The 18,615-nt window shown below is 52.0% G+C and overlaps 5 protein-coding genes across 5 annotated transcripts; 4 read left to right on the forward strand and 1 right to left on the reverse strand.

The window, feature by feature from the left end:
• Positions 1-936: 936 nt before the first annotated feature.
• Positions 937-5,910, forward strand: A1O5_12766 (uncharacterized protein; the record flags this gene model as incomplete). The annotated part of the gene is made up of 2 exons (XM_007753335.1): positions 937-939; positions 994-5,910. 2 exons carry the CDS (start codon positions 937-939, stop codon positions 5,908-5,910), a joined length of 4,920 nt encoding a protein of 1,639 aa, XP_007751525.1.
• A 528-nt stretch (positions 5,911-6,438) lies between these two features.
• Positions 6,439-8,046, forward strand: A1O5_12767 (uncharacterized protein; the record flags this gene model as incomplete). The annotated part of the gene is made up of 1 exon (XM_007753336.1): positions 6,439-8,046. The coding sequence occupies one exon, from the start codon at positions 6,439-6,441 to the stop codon at positions 8,044-8,046; it is 1,608 nt and encodes a 535-aa protein (XP_007751526.1).
• Positions 8,047-8,665: 619 nt separating this feature from the next.
• Positions 8,666-10,099, forward strand: A1O5_12768 (uncharacterized protein; the record flags this gene model as incomplete). The annotated part of the gene is made up of 1 exon (XM_007753337.1): positions 8,666-10,099. The coding sequence occupies one exon, from the start codon at positions 8,666-8,668 to the stop codon at positions 10,097-10,099; it is 1,434 nt and encodes a 477-aa protein (XP_007751527.1).
• A 2,152-nt stretch (positions 10,100-12,251) lies between these two features.
• On the forward strand, positions 12,252-13,256 carry A1O5_12769 (uncharacterized protein; the record flags this gene model as incomplete). The annotated part of the gene is made up of 2 exons (XM_007753338.1): positions 12,252-13,011; positions 13,084-13,256. The coding sequence occupies 2 exons, from the start codon at positions 12,252-12,254 to the stop codon at positions 13,254-13,256; spliced, it is 933 nt and encodes a 310-aa protein (XP_007751528.1).
• Positions 13,257-17,325: 4,069 nt separating this feature from the next.
• A1O5_12770 (uncharacterized protein) lies at positions 17,326-18,549 on the reverse strand (the record flags this gene model as incomplete). Its single annotated transcript, XM_007753339.1, has 1 exon — positions 17,326-18,549. The coding sequence occupies one exon, from the start codon at positions 18,547-18,549 to the stop codon at positions 17,326-17,328; it is 1,224 nt and encodes a 407-aa protein (XP_007751529.1).
• Between the last annotated feature and the right edge of the window lie 66 nt (positions 18,550-18,615).

The following is an 18,615-nucleotide window of genomic DNA, read 5'->3' on the forward strand; positions in this document are numbered from 1 at the left end:
GCGGCTATTCAGATGTAACGATGTCGACCTTGTTTCAGCAAGGTTCGGGCAAGGGTCCAGAGGGTCCAGAGGACAGCCAGCGTTGCTGTCCATACGAATCGCAACTTCGCAGGCACTGAGCATGGCTTGATGCGCTGCAACTCGTATCGGGCAAAAGCCTCGATTGGTGTCATCTGCACCTTCTCTTGCCAAAAGAACGAGCGGACAGATGGCCGCAGCCGCTGTCAAATGTACCAGCAATTGGGGGGCAACAGGGGCTTCTGCATGCCACTTCGACCACCTGTAGTCCACCCAAAGGGGGGTAGCAGGTCAAGGGACATGGTTGAAGAAGGGTGGCACCAATGGCGTAGCCGACTTGGATGGTGTTAGGATGATGAGGAGGAGATGAACAGCTATGCGCATCAAGGCCTGAACTCATAGTCTCAGTCAAGAAGATGAGGTCGTCGTGATCGAAGGGATCCTAACAAAGAAAACAGAATCATGCAAAGGTTGGAGGATTCCAGGTGGCCATCTTCCGCAATTGCCAAGTGCTTTCCACCTCGACTCCCAGGCCTCTGCTCTGGTCTTTCCTAACCTACACCAATGCGGGCAGGATCTGTGCCCCATTGACAAAAGGTCAGCAGTGCAGCTCACTAGGGCGTACCGAGTATTTTGCTGGCGTGTGGCTGCCCTCCAGACCCAAAGTCTGACCCTCACGGTGAGGCGCCAGTGCTTCAGAGCACCTCCCCCGTTCTACACCATCACTCGTCAGGTACCACCACACGTTTGGAGACCTCTGTTCGAAAGTCTCTTCGTGGTAGAGTATCCTTGAGACCTTCAGAGCCACGCTAATCGACGCCGCAAGTAAATGCGATCTTCACAAACACATCGGTGCTCTGGCCCAAACACAACAAGACTGCTGTGGAAAAGTGGCCAAAGTGTTGGCTTGTCGCGCCAATGGTATGTTATCCTGGCTAGAGCTTGAAAGCATCGCGTACTGAACGTGAATTGCAGCTAGGGAAACTACGCTCCAGCTTCTCCCATCGAGACAAGAAACGAGCGTGTGACACGAGTGCGCCCCCGAGGAGCAATGAGAAGTTGTCTGTTGGCTCCCGCTTGGATTGGATTCGAAGGAAAAGCTCTGGCTCCATCGCGCCCCTTTCTTCCTATCGTCCCTCCAATACGAGTTTGAGTTCAGACGATGAAGCAAGCGGTTCCTTCACAAACTTCGAGGCCGATGCCCTTGGTCTCCATGTCATTCACGAGCCAGATACGAGGCCGGTCGCCGACATTATCTTTGTACATGGTCTCGGAGGCCATAGTTACAAAACCTGGTCCAAAGACCACAATACAGACTTCTTCTGGCCGGGACTGTGGCTTCCGAAAGACCCGAAGATTGGAAAGGCGAGGCTATTCACTTATGGCTACGACTCTCAATTGTGTGGTGCCAAAAGTGTCTCAAATATCATGGGATTCGCAAGGTCATTGTTGTTCGACATGCGGTACAGCAGAGGCGATCAAGAACACAGCCTTGGGATAGGCCAAGCTCCCATCATCTTTGTCGCTCATTCTATGGGTGGCCTGGTGGTCAAGAAGGCTTATCTTTTGGCCCAGAGCGATAAAAATTGTCGGGATTTGGCCCAGTCAATCTCTGGTATCGTTTTCCTGTCGACACCTCATCGCGGAACGTCTCTCGCCCATGTCCTGAACCTAATCCTGAAGTTGCTACTCCAACACGAGAAATCGTACATCAAGGACTTGGAATCGAATTCTCCAGCAATAGAAGATATAAATGAGCAATTCCGTCATTTTGCGCCAAATCTTTCGGTTATCTCATTCTACGAGGAACGATACACTCTTGTGGCACACCAGCCAGTTATGATCGTACCCAGGGATTCTGCCATCCTGGGCTGTGAAAACGATGAGCCACGTGGCCTTGCTGCGAACCACCACACAGTATGCAAGTTTGAAAATGACAGAGATGAAAAGTTTAGGATAGTTCGAGATACACTGAAAGGTCTCGTGGAGAAATTCAGCCAAAGTCTCTTCAAAGCTACTGGTGGTAGGACCACAGATGTGAGTGAGGCCGTCAGAAAGCTCCTCGCTGTGTCCAGCGCTCACGTTGACGACCTCAATACTCTTCGAAAACGATGGGTTGCGGGAAGCTGTGAGTGGGTTTTAAAGGGCTCTGCAATGCAGGTTTGGTTGTCCAACCCCTCCGATTCCCATCTGATATGGTACCATGCACCACCAGCCCATGGGAAGTCGGTGCTCTCGAGTTACGTCGTCAACCATCTCCAATCGAACGGTTACGATTGTCAATATTGCTTCTTCAGCTATGGAGATCAAACGCGAAGATCCATCAGCGAAATGTTGAAATGTCTGGCGTATCAGATATCTTGCATTATGCCCGAATACAGGGAAGAGATTCTCGCAGCCTCGGCCGAAGGCTTTCGGTTTGACAACAGGAATCATCGTTGGCTCTGGCGAAAGCTGTTCGAGAATCTCTTGTTTTCCAAAACACCCGATCGCCCTCTCTTCTGGGTCATAGACGGCCTTGACGAATCAGAGTCTCCTAAGACAGTCGTCGAACTGCTGCAAGAACTTCTTTTGAGCTCAAGAGCCAAAATGAAAATATTTGTTACCAGTCGACGGACAGAGGCCCTCGCATTGACATTTAAAAAGCTCGAGCGAGCTCTCAAGATCAGCGTCATTGACGGAGAAGAGGGACAGAAGCATAATGCTCAAGACATCAAGCTTCTTGTTGACAGAGAACTTGAAGATTTGCCCGGCAGTACGGCTCACAAGGAACGACTCCGGCTTGAGATTCTACAACGCGCAAGAGGCAACTTCTTGTGGGTAAGCCTCGTCCTTGAAGAACTGCAAAACTGTCAGACGGAAAGCGCAACTTGGCTCGCCCTAGAACAAATACCTGGGGATATGACAAAAATGTACGAACGGATGCAGCTTTTGATCACCGACAGGAAAGATGAGGATCGCGTCAAGTTGGCGAAGGAATTACTACAATGGGTTATTTGCGCACCACGCCCCCTAACGTTGGACGAGTTGCAACACGCCATAAGCAAAGACTATCCTGATATACTGGATCTGAAGAGGACTATCCGCGATGTCTGCGGGCAATTTATCGTTATCGACAGCACCAACCATGTCACCACTGTACACCAGACTGTACGAGACTTTCTGACGAAGGCCTCCAGAAGTTCAATTGCCATTGACCGGCAAAGTGCGAACAGCACGCTCCTGGTGAAGAGCCTTTCCGGTCTTCGTAGCCCTGGCTTGCGAATTGCGGCGTCCAGTGCGAGAAGAGGACTACAGGCCCTAGAAGAGCTCGAATCTAAGCATCCTTTTACAATTTATTCGGCGACCTCCTGGGTCTATCACCTCGGTTATGCCGACCCTGTTTCTGACGAAGTGCTCGACGAGCTGGAAAAATTCCTCAACAGTCCTTTTGTACTTGATTGGATCTACCTTCTTGCAATGCTTCACCAAGTCAGGACCTTGGCCAGGGTAGGAAAAGCACTTCTCAGCTTTGTTGCCAGCAATCGCAGCCTCAATAGCCTGCGGAATCCCATGCTCCACCGGCTCTCTACGCTTGAGCTTCTAGAGGACTGGGCGGTCGACTTGGTGAGAATAACAGCCAAATTCAATAAGCATCTGATCGATCAGCCCGATTCCATCTACGAGATAATTCCAGCCGTATGCCCTCCGAAATCCGTACTCCACCGTCAGTTCTACCGGCACAAGCAGTCCAAAGTTATGGTGTCTGGTCAAAATGACTCGTGGAACGACGTCTTCTCTCGTTTTGCACTTCCCCAGGACGAGGTTGCCCTGAAGATTGTGTCTTCAGGGCCTTATCTGGCTGTGCTCACCCAAGGCGGTACTGTGTACGTATGGGGTTCCGCTGACTTTGGAGAGGTGTGCACGCTCCATCATGGTGAGTCCGTGACAGGCTTCAGTATGAACGACAAGGGCGACCTGCTCGTAACCTACGGCCTGAAGACCACAAAGGTTTGGGAGATTCCTGCTGCCACGGTCCGTCTGCAAGTTCCGAACGCAGGAAACACCAAAGCAATGTCACTCGTCTTTGCGATGAGCGACCAACGAATCTTGGCTGCGACAGACGACAGGTCAATAAGATTCCTGCAAATCACAGAAAACGTGCCCGCGTGGGAGATTCTGGACGAGTCTTTACTCAAAGAGAAGACTCAAGCCGACTCAGTGATTATCAACAGTCCGAATCGCATGATAATTAACGCAACTGGGACGCAGGTTGGAGTTTGCTATAGGTCGTTTCCTCTCACAGTCTGGGACTTGAACACCACATTACCCATTGGTCGTTGCATGAGGCCAACCGCTAGCCTAGACCGTGCCGCGACCTCTGCGCAAACTTGGTTCCCCGTGGAACTTTTCGCATGGAATCCTGTTACCGGTCATATCATTGGCTGGTACAAGGGCAACACCCTTTTCAAATGGCACCCGTTGACAGATGAAAACCATGAAGTCTCAGCCTCTGTGGACGAATTGATCGCAAGCCCCAACGGCAAAGTGTTTGTGACAAGCGACAGCAATGGGACAGTCAAGGTCTGGAACTTTGCATATTTCACCGTCATCTACCAACTTTCATCAGGAGACTTGGTCAGTGGATTATACTTCAGCCCAGATTCAACGCGATTTTATGATATCCGAGGATCCACTATCACTGCGTGGGAACCCAGTGGCTTAACCCGGCTTGCGGAATCAGAAGAGACTTTCAGCGATACCGCTAGTGATGAGCAGCGTGGCACGCTCATTTCTCATGTATCCGAGGCGGATGCCCCACAATATCCAAGTCTTACCGCTCTCTCTGCGGCTCCAGGTGGCATGTGGTATGTGACTGGGAATGACGACGGCGAGATCTACCTTGCGGATACGCAAGCCACGTTCCAGATGGAACTGACACGCTTCCACAACTTTCAATGTGTTAGTCATCTCATCTGGGGTCCAAGTGGCGGAATTGTCGTTGCCGCTGACCTTGCCGCTGACGTCCGAATAATTCAGATCGACAACACAACCTCAGGACGTCTCAAGTCGACAGATGTTCGGCACTTGGAACGTCCCAAATTGACCCTCGAAGGCGGTGCTATCCATCAAATGCTGCTAAATTTTTCATCACGGCTGCTTCTTGTCATCAGCGACAGCCTTGCTCAGATATGGGACATTGTCGACTCCATCATAAAGACTTCTACTCCAATGGCTTGCGCTTCTCAGCAGGGTTGGCTAGATCATCCTACCGATCATGAGCTGTTCTTGGGAGTTGGGCCTGAACACATCAGGATATATCAATGGTCCAGTTTACAACAAATACACCATTTCAGGCTCAGCAGCGCAGTTTCATCTCTGGTGAGACAGCCGACCTCTATTTCTCTATTGGACGAAACAGTCAGTAGTGTACATGCAAATGCACTGTCAAGCGCGAGACAAGAACCGGTTACCAAAATTAGCAAAGTTCTGCTCACCCAAGATAGTAAGCACATGCTGGTGTATCTCAAGGAATACATACCGAAGACTAGCGTTCAGAAAAATCTTCTTATTTTAGAAGTGAAAGCACTGGATACAGCTACAGATCAGGGCAAGGGAGCTGTGCTTGAATACGTACAGATTCAGAGACATCTCGCAGACAAGATTGAAGTACCCTTGGGAATCTTGCCAGGAGAGCAGCTGGTCTTCTTTGATCGGGACTATTGGCTTTGCTCGGTGGACTTAACCAGACAATCAGATACGGATTTCACGCGCCACTACTTCATCCCAAGGGATTGGACAAGCGTTGACGGTCTGGCACAGAGCTTAATATTACAAGAAGGGACGTTGCTTTGTATCCAGGAAGGCAGTGTTGTAACAGTCAGAAGCAATTTTGGTGGTATCGATGCTTAAGGCTCTTCGACCGACAATAGAAAGATTGCTCCCCAAGTTGCATTTACAGCACATTATTTGCTTGATCAAGAGCGGCCTTCACCTTTTATTGACTACAATATCACTTATCTGCTGTGGGTGGTATTCTGTGGCCACAACGGCCCAACCTCACTGTACGTGAGCGGCGGTGGTTTTGTCGGGAGCATTCTGAATCTATCACAGATGGTGCATGCTCCTCGTCTGTAGGACATTATTGTGAACCAATACCCCGCTTGAATGCCCTTCTAAATACAGATCCTCACATGCCAACCCCGCATTACACCACGTCTCATGTGTCGAGATCCGCTACATATATAGCCCTGCTTTGTCCACCTCGCCGCCTCACAATCTAAAGTTTGAAACGAATCTACTCGGCAGGAGCCGAAGATTATGTTATAAGTGTACTGTTCGCTCCCATAGCATGCGATCCTCTCAGCTCGACCTAGTTTTTATGGACGTGCTAGGACGATTTGTGTTGGAATTTTCTACACCGCCTCGAAGGAAAACCGGATGGAGCTCAAGAATGTCGAAGGTAGCTCAACGCCCGTTGTTGAGGCAGTACCTGTCCCATATACAGTCTTCGGGCAGAGTCAAAAGCGTCTGCTCATTGCATTGCTTGGCTTTGCTACCATTACTTCTCCATTGACGGCCACGATCTACTTTCCTCTTCTCCCGTTGCTGAGAGAACATTTCCACACGACCTCTCAGGCCATTAACCTTACCCTCACAATCTATATCATCTTTCAGGCAATCTCACCTGCGATATTCGGACCATTGTCAGACTCCATGGGCCGGAGACTGGCGTGTCTGTTTACACTGTCGCTGTACATGGCAGCGAACCTGGGCTTAGCACTTAACAAGAATCACTACGGGCTTCTGCTGGGGCTGAGAGCAATACAGAGCCTCGGTGCAAGTGCCGCTTATGCCATCAGCTTTGGCGTTGTCGCTGACGTCTGTGTGCCTAGCGAAAGGGGGAGGATGCTGGGACCGGTCAGCATGGCGTTGAACCTGGGCGCTTGTATTGGGCCAGTCGTAGGCGGATGGGTTGCATATTCCAGTGGAAGTTTCGAATGGATATTTTGGACCCTGGTTATTGTTGGAGGTGTGTTGTTATTGCTGGTTGGCAGCTTCTTGCCGGAGACGGCTCGATCACTGGTAGGCAATGGCGAAAAGGAAGCAAGTCTGCCAATGTGGGAATGGACCTGGCTCCGTGTCATCATGCGGCTCACCTCATTCGATCTACCGGTGAAACATGCGAGACATGCACCAGGGACCGACCATGAGCTTTCGGGAGGAAGGTTAGAGAAAGAGAATACGCCGGCCAATCCAAAATTACTCTCACGGCTCCAGGTCGGCAACCCGCTCACTTGCCTGCGGATTATTTTCCATCTCGATACCTTCTTCGTGCTCTGGATGCACGGATCATTCTACACGGTGGATTACTCGCTGGTCGCCGCTATACCGGACATATACAAACAGATCTATCACTTCAACGAATTGCAGATTGGGCTGACGTACCTACCGCGTGGCGTTGGGATCATCGTTGGTGGTTACTGCATTGGCAGAGTCATGGATTTCAACTATAAAGCGACGGCAAAAAAGATCAACTGGAACATCAACAGTTTTTCAGGCGACGACTTGAGAGAGTTTCCAATCGAACGAGCTCGAGCCCGCGGCAGCGGCTGGCTGTTGCTCGTTTCCACGTTCGGCCTCATTGGATACGGCTGGGCTGTACATTATCGTGTCCACGTATCAGTCTTGCTGATATTGCAATTCATGCAAGGTTTCTGGGGCACATGTTTCTACACGGTCTACAATACGTTGCTGGTCGATGTGTTTTCACAGAGTCCGAGCACGGCGGCGGCAGCTACAAGCATCACGAGATGCGCCATGGCAGCCACAGGTGTGGCAGTCTTGCAGCCTCTGCTCGAAGCCGCAGGTAGAGGCTGGTATTTCACCGTGTTGGGTTTATGGAGCGGTAGTTTTGGCGGAGTGGCATTGTGGTGTATCAAGAACAAAGGGATGGATTGGAGAAAGCGGCGACTGGATAAGCGGCCGGTGTCTATTATTTTGGGTGAGCAAGGCGAATCATCAACTTGCAGGCAGAACCAGCCGTAAGCGGAGAGCAGGAGACTGAAAGTGAATGCCTTCTTGCCCAAGGAGCCCTCGTTCTGGCGGTAGGAGGTCATTCGGTATCCTGGGAAGCGCACAATATCGGACCGGAGTTCGGGTCCAAAATCGGCCTCGGTGTATCTTTATCCCGCCATTTCAGAGCCTGAAGGCCGCGGGGTTGTATCGCGTTTTCTCTCGTTCAACTCCCTCCACGCCCTCCAGGTCCTGTCTCGGATGCAGAACATGTGGGATCATTGGCTCTTGTTTCTTCCGACATCAAGATTTCCAGCTGCTCTAACCGCCTAGTCCAATATTCTCCCGATCGCCTTACCGGTCACGGCCCGCTTTCAGGTCTGAATAGCTAGAAATCGCGTGGATGTGGCATCGCAACACAATGTCCGTTCTTCCTGTACTCCCAGACCCGGGACCAAGGTGAGCAAATATTGAGCAAAGTACTCGCTGCCGGAGAAACGGTATTGAATGTGATATATAACGCCTTGGTGTTTTCGCTGTGGATCTTGAAGACGAGTCCAGCAAAGGCGTAACACCACTTCTGCTGTGAAATTCAACAGAAAACAACCCGGCTATCATTTTTACTGCACCAGAAAAGAATACTTGAAACAGAATGTCTCCAGCAACGGCGACAACAGAAGAAAAGCAAACACCTCACGACCTCACCGGCGTCAGTAACCCGTCTAGTATTACGGGCAAACTCAGCACCTGGATCCACGACACGACAATCAGCTCCATCCCCGACGACGTGGTAAGGCGGGCAAAGTACCTCATCCTCGATGGCATTGCGTGCGGTCTGGTCGCTGCCCACTTACCATGGTCCGAGGTTGCGGCGCGAGCAATCTTTGACATGGAACCAGAGGGTCAATGCACGATCATCGGGTGGGGCGGGAGCAAGAAGCTGTCCCCGCTCGCAGCGAGTATATTGAACAGCACCTTCATCCAAGGCTTTGAGCTCGACGACTACCACTCCACCGCACCTCTGCATTCGTGCTCCATTCTTCTCCCTGCTCTTTTCGCCGCCGCCGAGGCAGAGACCTCGCGCGTATTCTCTGGTCAAGACTACCTCAAAGCTTTCATCGTTGGCTGTGAAGTTGGTCCCCGTGTCGGGCTGGCCCTCCATGGCGCAGATCTCCTCTCGCGTGGCTGGCATTCCGGAGCCGTCCAAGGGCCCTCAGCCTCTGCCGCTGCAGTAGCCTCGCTGTTGGACTTGTCGCCAGGTTACATTGAGTCCGCACTGGGGATAGCCTGTACACAAGCCGGTGGATTAATGTCGGCGCAATTCGGTTCCATGGCAAAACGTATGCAACACGGCTTCGCGTCGCGCAACGGTCTCTTCGCAGCCTTGCTCGCGAAAGAAGGGTATACGGGAATCCAGGAAGTCTACGAGACACCCTACGGCGGATTTCTCTCCATGTTTTCCGAGGGAGTGACCAACTTTAGCCCAAAGTCCCTACCTGACGAGCTCATTAGTGGGCTTGGGGAGAAGTGGGAACTACACGGTATACGAGTCAAGCTGCACGCCGCCATGGCCGCCCTACACGGGACGATCGACTGTATCGAGAAGCTACAGCGAGAACACGCGCAGCTCTTCGCGGCCGAGAATCTAAGGAACATTGAGGCGATTACGACTCAGCATTCTAAGCCGGCATTCGAGCACGGCGGCTGGACCGCGCCGGCGAATAAACCGCTCTCCTCGACCGCGGCCCAAATGTCGATCCAATACGCGGCGGCCGCGCAGTTGGTCGACCACGAAGTCCTCATGGCGCAGTTCGGCGCGGACAGGCTGAACCGCACGCTCCTACGCGAGCTGATGGCCAAAATAACCCCGACGCACAACCCAGAGCTCGACAGCGACCGGCGCAAGGGGTGGCGGACGGTCGTCGCGGTGCGGTTTGTCGGCGGAGAAACGGTCGTGGCCCAGGTCGAGGGTCCCAAGGGCATTATTCCCCCCGCGACCGACGAGGACATTGTGAATAAGTGGCGGATGCTCGTGCGGACGTGCTTGACGAGGAGAGGCGGGATCAGATCGAGAAGTGTGTGTTGAGCCTGGACATGCTGGGCGATGTGAGAGAGCTGATTGCGCTGTTGGAGGGCGCCGTCAAGTGTCCTATCGTTGTGTGAGTGTAGCGTGTGCACTCCGGCCTCAGGCCGACGGCCCAAGCTTCAATGTCTCGACTCTCGGTTTTCTTTGTCATTTCTTCTCTTCTCTTCTCTTCGGTTCTTCTTTTTTTTTTTTTATATACCCTTTCCACGATTTCCCTGTTCTCCGTCCTGTCTGAGGTTCATCAAAAGACCACCATCTCATAATCCACATACATGACACACCCCAGCACGACCTCAGCATGCAAGATCGTTACATAACTGCATCTGTACCTGTGTATATCTAGTAGTATGCACTTATACTTCCGGGGGAGACCAAGCGTGTGGGTCCCTCGACACGACTAACGATTACTGATCGTGCCAGACCAGACCCCGAGGCCGAACCCCCCAGCCCATGCCCAGGTACACAGATACAGCCCAACACAACAGGCCTTTGGCACGTAACCGCGGTCCCTTCCATGATGATTTATTCGCTCGCAAGAACACCGCTTTCACAGCACTGTCGCCCATAACGTCTAGCAGCCCATGCCCGGGCCCTGGCAGACCCAGCACACCTTTTGTTTGTGGCTCTCTTCAGGAACCTTCTCTGCTCGCTAATCCTAATATTAATATTCATACTCCCGTACCGGTCCTCGGCTGCTCTCTGGCATGCATGCGACTGCAAGCCGCTGAAGAGACACTTCCGCTTGAGGCAGAGAGTGCGCGAGCGAGCGAGCGGACCCTCACTCACTCACCAATTCCACTATGGATGCGGATGTATGCGCGCGTGTGTATGTAAGCTATGACAACAGGTGCAGCAGGTTAGCCCATCAGTCAGGGCCAGGGCAAGGGCCACGGTGGTCGAGCGAGAAAGCAAGTAAGCTGCCTGTCCAACCCAGAATAGAGTTGGACTTGAATTTTGGCTTGATCGACGCAATTACAGGACGATCATGACATATGTACCCTGACAGCGATTGACACCCTCTCAGCGGCTGGCCAGCAGCGGAAAAAGAAAGAGAGAGAGAGAAAGAAAGAAAGAAAGAAAGAAAGCTTCAGCCTTGCGTCGGTTACGGACCAGTATTTTCGAGGGAGACGCAAGGAGGTGCCAGAGGCGTAGGGATAGGATGACATTTTTTGCAAGTACTGTGGCATTTGCGTAATTCATGGTCTAGCTTGCTCCCCTGCTCCCCCTTCCTTACGGAGGGAGGATCCATGTAGCTATTATGTCATGGAGCCCTGTTCCAATCAAAATAATGTCCAACTTCTCCAGAAAAAGGGGACACAGGGGCACACTTATGTGTTCGTGTACCTGAACACCGTACCGAGATCCCGCTGTTCAGTTCCCTCTCAATGCGAACTCGCCCCTGGTTTGGTCCCAGTTCGGCGGTTATCCTTGCGTTAAACCCTTTTGCAATTGGCTTCTGGTGCCGTGGGATTCGAGAGCGCATCAGAACACGTTTGCCTCCGACCTCGCCCCCGCTTCATCTTGGCGTCGTCATCATTAAACCGTTTTGTCGTGATGACTGAAGGTAATCATATACTCGTCGCCCTCCTGTACACTTGCTGGTGCTTTCGTAAACAGCCAGCTTCCAAGGCACACAATCAGGCACACGGTAGTCTGCTTCGGTAGCCGATACCGTATGTAATTAGGTACCTGCATTGCGCCGACCCGCTGCAGCCTTCTTCTAGGAGACTCCCCCTGCCGCAATGACGGCGGTATCAATCCTTCGAGGAACTCCTGCTTGCTGCTTGGTCATTGTCGAAGTAGATCGTCCCTTCTCCTTCTGCTCTGGGCCAAATCGAATCCGCGGCAATGCTGTTGAGATCTGTTTCCGCTTCGTCAGCTCGACAAAAATGTCGCACTGATAGCTTCGCAGCTGTCGGCTATATGCCAGGGGAGAGGAGTCTGAGGCAATGGGCGCGGAGAAGTATAAAGGGAACCGGATGGCATCCACGTCGAAGAAGGTCAGTCAACTCAAACAGTGAACAGCAGTCACTCACCTGCACGGCACGACCATCTTCAATCGCAAGTTTCCATCACCAAGGAGGTACCGATAACAAACCAGTGTCTTCCAGACATCGAATTCTGAACTCACTTCTCCAGAACCTCCGCAGCAATGGCGCACTTCCCTCCTTCCTTCGGCTTCCGAGTCACGCCCTCTCTGCACAACAAGCCGGAGGGCCCTACCTTGCCTTCGAACAACCCTGTCCCCACGAAGCCTTTCGTTGTGGTCGTGACCGGCGCTGGCAAGGGATTGGGCTTCCACACCGCTCTTGCCTATGCCAAAGCCGGTGCCAGCGGCTTGGTGGTTTCCTCCCGCACCCAGTCCGACCTCGACGAGCTCAGCCGTCAATTGAAAGCCGTCAACTCTTCCATCAACGTGCTCGCGCTTGTAGCGGATATGGCCAAAGAAGCCGACGTTGCCAAATTGGCGGCGGAAACCAAGGCTCGATTTGGGAGAGCCGATGTGGTGATTGCCAATGCCGGTGTGATGGGCAAGTATTACACGGCCGAAGATGGCTCGACTCGTCTTCCGTACAACGTTGAAGAGGACCTGGACCTCCCAAGCGTCGTCGACATCAACTTCGTGGGCTCCTATTATCTGGCCAAATACTTCATTCCACTCCTCAAGTCTTCACCCAACGGGGCTCAAGCGTTTATTGCCATCAGCTCGGTCACTTCCCACTTCCCCAACAGCGGCTTCACCCCAATGGCGTACAACATTGCCAAGCTGGCGCAGAATCGGTTCGTCGAAACCTTGCACAACGACTACGCCAAGTCTGGTCTGGTTTTTTATGCCGTGCATCCTGGCGTGGTCCTGACACCACAGACGGAATCGCATCTCACAGTTTCTGATGGCGCCAAATGGAAGCCAAGTAAGTACAAACGTCCCCCAAACACCGATTTCAGGGCTCGCACAAGAATGCTGACTCCCGACTGTATGACAGTCTTGAACGACGACATCGGACTGTGTGGTGGTTTCTTGACATGGCTGACGGCCTCCAAGAGGGATTGGTTATCGGGCAGATACCTCAACAGCAACTGGGACGTCACCGAACTCGAGGCCAAGAAGGATGACATAGTCAGCAGAGACTTGTTCAAGTTCCAGATGGCTGTCTGAGTGTCGCCCATCCCTGCAGCGATGGAGAAAGCGGATGCGAGAGAATAGAGCGTAGGTATTAACCTGGCTGGCTTGTACCACTCTCTGACGATGGATAGTCATAGACGTCAATTGAAATTTGCCCTTGGAATCGAATGACGTATCTGATCTTCCGATTTCAACCCCCCTGGTCAGTATAATCATCCACTTACTTTTTGAGATATGTTGCCAGTATACGAAATAGAAAATTCCCTATTTGCAACATCAGGCACAGGCCACAGGTCTTGGAACACCTGCCCACCCACTGTCTACACGGCTTTATAATTCGCGACGCATTCAAGCTCCGCCTCGCTCAATGGCGGTCCTGGCTGCCATCAATATGCTCGAGAATCGACTGAACTGTTGAAGAACGTTTAGTGGCAAGATCCCCATCCCAAAAGCACTGCTGAGTGGGATATCTCTGCTGATTAACGAGCCCAAGACAGTGCTTATTTGCGAAGTCTTTGACATTGTCCACCGGCTATTAGCTCATCCAGCGGAGGAGGGACAACTTGGCTTCTCAGTGAAGGCTCCTGGGAATGAACGATCTGCTGGTTGCCACATTGCGGGATCTTCGACAGCTCTGACATGCTTCGAAATCTCAACCTTACCACCGGTTGTAGCTTCCTGGTGGGATCTCAGCTGGCAACATTCTCGATTATCAAAGGAATGTCACACAGGAATACCGAGGACTTGGGATCAATTGTTGATGAAGGGGCTTGCAATCGAGTGGCGTTCGCGTCCAAGGCTTGTTCGCCACAACATGACGAGCCTGAGAGACGACAGGGTCGAGATGTTGGCAGATTGTAGACCATGGATACTCACCGACGCGGCTGCAGTAAGTGAGAGTGCTCCATCAAGGACGAGAGTGGATTGACACCCGAGCATTGCCATCGACGTTCATTATCGGGATGAGGTGACACAGCAGCAGCTCACCGAATTTTCCAGAACAAGCGGGTGACGGGAACAAATGGCCGCTGAAACCGACCACAACAGCAGCACGCGGTACCGAAAGGAGGAAATCGTCGTGACAGTGACACCTTCTCACCGAACCGTTGTCGAGGCTGTGTACCCTCAACCGCATCTTCGCCTTTGCAGCTGCTTCCATGCAAAGTGGTGTCCCGAACGCCCTTTGCTTCATGATGTTTGACATTCACCGCTCTCGCAGGTACGAATCCTCGAGTTGCTAGTCTCTCCCCTGTTATAACTTCTCCGTGTCTTCTCAAAAGTGTGAGACGGACTGGATCAACGTTCACCTGCGCAAACAAACTTCACTTGAGGAATTTCCCCAACACATGTCCCGAATCTCTGTCGCCACTGGCACTGGATGACCTGAGATCTTCTCTGGCGTGTCACGGCCTGAGTGCAGACTTCATCACCTTCGCCTCGTTCGTTTCAATCCGTCGCAACAATCAACAGACCAAACGCTCAGTGACCAAAGGCACAAACGAATACCCAGTGATATGATGGACAACACGTATAAAGGCAGGTCTGCATCTGCCGCTTTTCAGCTCTCTCCCTTCTCCACATACTCAAGCACCTCGAACAAAACCAAGACAACCACTGCGAAGAGACAACCGACCGAGAATAAATATACTCAACCTCCGGGCAACCGATCTTCAGCCAGACACCAGAACAACACACCAAAGCAACCACAGTCCAAGATGCCTAAGTGTGCGTATTGCGGAAATCAGTCCGACTATTACTCATGCAATTGTGGCTCGGAATATGCCAGCACGTCGTCCGTCGATAGGAATCCCACATCCTTGAACGACCCGAAGCCAGAGATGGGCATATCGTCCTCCCTTTCTGGAACCAGATCGGGTTCCTCTTCATATACGCCGACACGATCCCACTATTATGTTGGCAAGCCAGGTGGATCTTCGAGCACTCGGGATCGGAGATGAAGTGGCTTCAACCCACCTCTCCATACCAAATGAGCCCATTGGCTTCTGTTTTCTTTCGACGTCAGAGTATCGATGGGCTCAACTCAATGAAAGTCAACCGGCAAGTTGGTGCTTCAATCATCCTCGGGCACCGATGCTGACAGTCCACGTGCTCTGAACAGTACAACAAGCATCACAACTCGGCTCGACATATAGGCTGGAGTCCCCGTTGGGCCAAGTAGGAGGACGCAATGAGCTGAATTGTTCGTCAGAGAGTACATCCACCGTGTGGGCTGGGAAACCCATGTTGAGATCGATAACGTGATGGTGCATGACTCCAGGCAGGCTGTACGTGAGTAGACAAGAGACAAAATTGCTAAGCCCAAGATTTCCTCCATCTTCCAGTCTCTTGATTGTTAGCGTGCCTGGTGTCGTACAGGCAGGAGAATGGCGTTCTCGACCAGCCAACATCCCTTACGCAGAGCCTTCAAGACAATGGCCACCTCGTCACTCCACTTATCCCTCATCTCGGCCCACTACTTCGTTATCTCCATCAAATGCAACTGCTCTTCCTTCCCTAACGCCGAGCTCGTCCAGAAAGAGCCGAAGATGGTACATGACGGCAGGAGACTGGAAAAGGGAAGGCAAGCCACCGCGTTGCTTGATCAGAGCATCTAGACCTCTCATGTGTATCTTCATCTCCTCGATATTGAGAAACCTTGATTCGATCACAATGGCTTCAATGATCAAGACTAATGCTTCGCCGGCGTACCTCGTCGCATCGTCCTGGAGGAGTCATCCAATGAATTTATACACCTCTGCTTTACGGCGAAACGAAGATGGTTGTTCGGAGAGACGCCCTAGGATGGCGGCGTGTCGTTCTGCTGTAATTGACATCTATGTGAACGTTTGAGGGTAGTGCTGATAGGAAGGGAAGCAAATATCTCGGGAGGTGCAGAAAGGGCTCGAACCGGTCGTCCCATACACAGCCGTGGGCACGAAATTGAAGCAGTTCCACAGGGCCTTCTTTTCGGTGTCAGCGAAAGTAGTCGGAAGGATGTCGCGAATTGTTGGTGTTACGGCGTAGCTTGAGTGCATGATCCTATGCCATGGATTTGCAGTGATGTCACCATAGCTCAATGCTGAAGACGACGATTCTTCAACCCGGCTGTCTTGACGTATAATGCCGCTGTGAGACTTGACGTGCCAGGATCAGGCTTGCGTTGGCAATGGCCTCTGTAATTGCTCTTCTTGTCGAATCATCAGGACATGTCGTGTTAACGCAGGTAGAGTTGTTGCTCGGATGTTTAAAATCAAATTGGAAGATGTCTTTAACTTTCTTCTTTGCTCTGTTCTGCTGCCTTTTGCATGACAATCCAAGTTCGGACAACCAAAAAAAAAAAAACCAAGGGCGAGCAACTCCATTTCTTCTGGATATTGACCCCGGTTTCGCCCAGGATCGGCAAGAAAGCCTGAGATGGACCTTGTTGATGCCATTCCCCTTGGTCTGATGGTCTGATCGGGGGAGTAGATTTGTCTAATGAATAGTGTCTCGGTTAGGGCGGTTTCTAGGCAGTGCGCCTCATCGAAGTCCAAAAGGTCCAGTTGGGGTTTCATCTACAGCACAAATCAATGAGCGAGCAATGTGTAAGCATCGTGTCACCGAGGTCTCGTCAACTTGCATGGTCGGCGACGGTCGAGTCAGGTTGCAGTGGTGCCCTCCATGGACGAGAACTGTCATCTCCAGAATGATGTAGGCAGAGATTTTCGGACAGCACACCGTGATGAAGACACTGCCCCTGAAGATGGATGAGAGACAGAGTGTAGCGGGCGACGATTAGAATGGTGACTGGAGAGAGAGGTCAAGGAGATGGAGATGTTGATTTGCAATTGGCGGGCGAGTCTCGGCCGAATTGCTGGCTGTGCTGAGTGTGTGAGCAGCGATGCCAGTGGCACTATCAAATACATGTGCTCACTCCCTCTTTCGGCAGGGTAGTCACAGTTCAATGTCTATAATTTGCGGGACAGCCGGATCCATGTGTTGCCTACAGCTATCGAGTTCATCATATCGGAGAACATGCTTTTCCTTCCTCCCGATCCCTCTTTTGCTCCGGCCAACGCTTTCTATCGCGGGGCCGTACTGATTGCCACATACGTTGGAGCAATCACCGTTCAACCCAAGAACCTCCCTCCTTCAAGAACACCACGTTTGGCGCAGTCTTGACCTTGAGAATGCTCATCCCAAATTTCCCCAGCTTGGGACAACCAGCAGCAATCTTCTCGACGTCTGTCAGCTTCGCCACAGTCAAGCCGGATTTCCAGTCCTCGCCCTCCTCCTTGGCCTTGTCGGGAACTCCAATAACTTCGATCCCTTCCAAGACTGAAGCCGCTCCTTGCTGCTGCAGGCCTTCTGCCAACTTATTGGCCCAATCGTCTTCGAGAAGAACGCTGACGGTGATGTCAACCAAACCGGCCTGTTCACCTCCGGCACATGCATAGACCACCTCACCCACCTCCGTGGGACGCAGAGACCACATGCCCAAATTCAGGATCTTCAAGCTCTTCAATTGTCCTCCGTAACTCATGCTTTCGAACCTCTTCCTTACCGCGGTAGGCGCTCGTCCATCGCTCGCAAACGGGAGAATCCCCTCGTTGATTTTCTCCATCTCCTTTTTCTTCCCGTCTTGCCCTTCAGGGGCTTCAACGAGATCGTCCTGTCGCTCCGGGACGAAGTCAAAACTAGCACCCACCAAACCCTTGACAATCAGGTTTGGCAGTTCCTCGCCTTGAACTCTGGCCAGGAAGTCGCTGTCCTCGTGTCCACGAAAGGTGTAACTGACGTTGACGAGCTTCAATCCCTCCCCAGCGTTCTGTTTGGCACGTGCTTCCAGAAATCCGCCCACAGTCTTGAAGAACCCGGGCCGTGCGAAGGAATCGATGATATGCAGTTCTTGGAGATTCGGCAGACACTCGAAGAACTTCTCTGCATCTTTTCGGGATGCCTCGTCGAGACCATCAATCAAGCAACTGAAAAATGTGACGCTTCTGATGTTTGGCAGTGACCGGGCGATTCTGGTGAGAAAGGGGGGGGTGCCAGGGAAACCTAGACCGAACAGCTCGAAGGTAAGATGAGTGATGGATTGCGGCAAATCCGGTAACGGCGGCTGAGTGACAATGGCATCGCTGTGGGTTTGAACCATGTTTTGGTACTCATCGAGCTTGATGTCGGCGGTGAACGTGAGTTCCCTGAGGTGAGAAGCATGGGGAGGGAAGTCTGGCAATTGGAATTCCTTCAACGGGATCTGCGCCGCCAGAGGGTATGAAGCAGGATCTTGAGACTCGGAGGGTGCGGCCTCTGTCGAGGATGGACCGTTTCCCACGGCGGCCATTGTAGATTTTTTGACTCTGAACCCCAACACGGGTCCTGACAGGATTCTCTTTGCCTTTTTGCGAGC

This window comes from Cladophialophora psammophila, assembly GCF_000585535.1.
Source record: "Cladophialophora psammophila CBS 110553 chromosome Unknown aczJe-supercont1.37, whole genome shotgun sequence".
In the NCBI taxonomy this organism is placed as follows: Eukaryota; Fungi; Ascomycota; class Eurotiomycetes; order Chaetothyriales; family Herpotrichiellaceae; genus Cladophialophora; species Cladophialophora psammophila.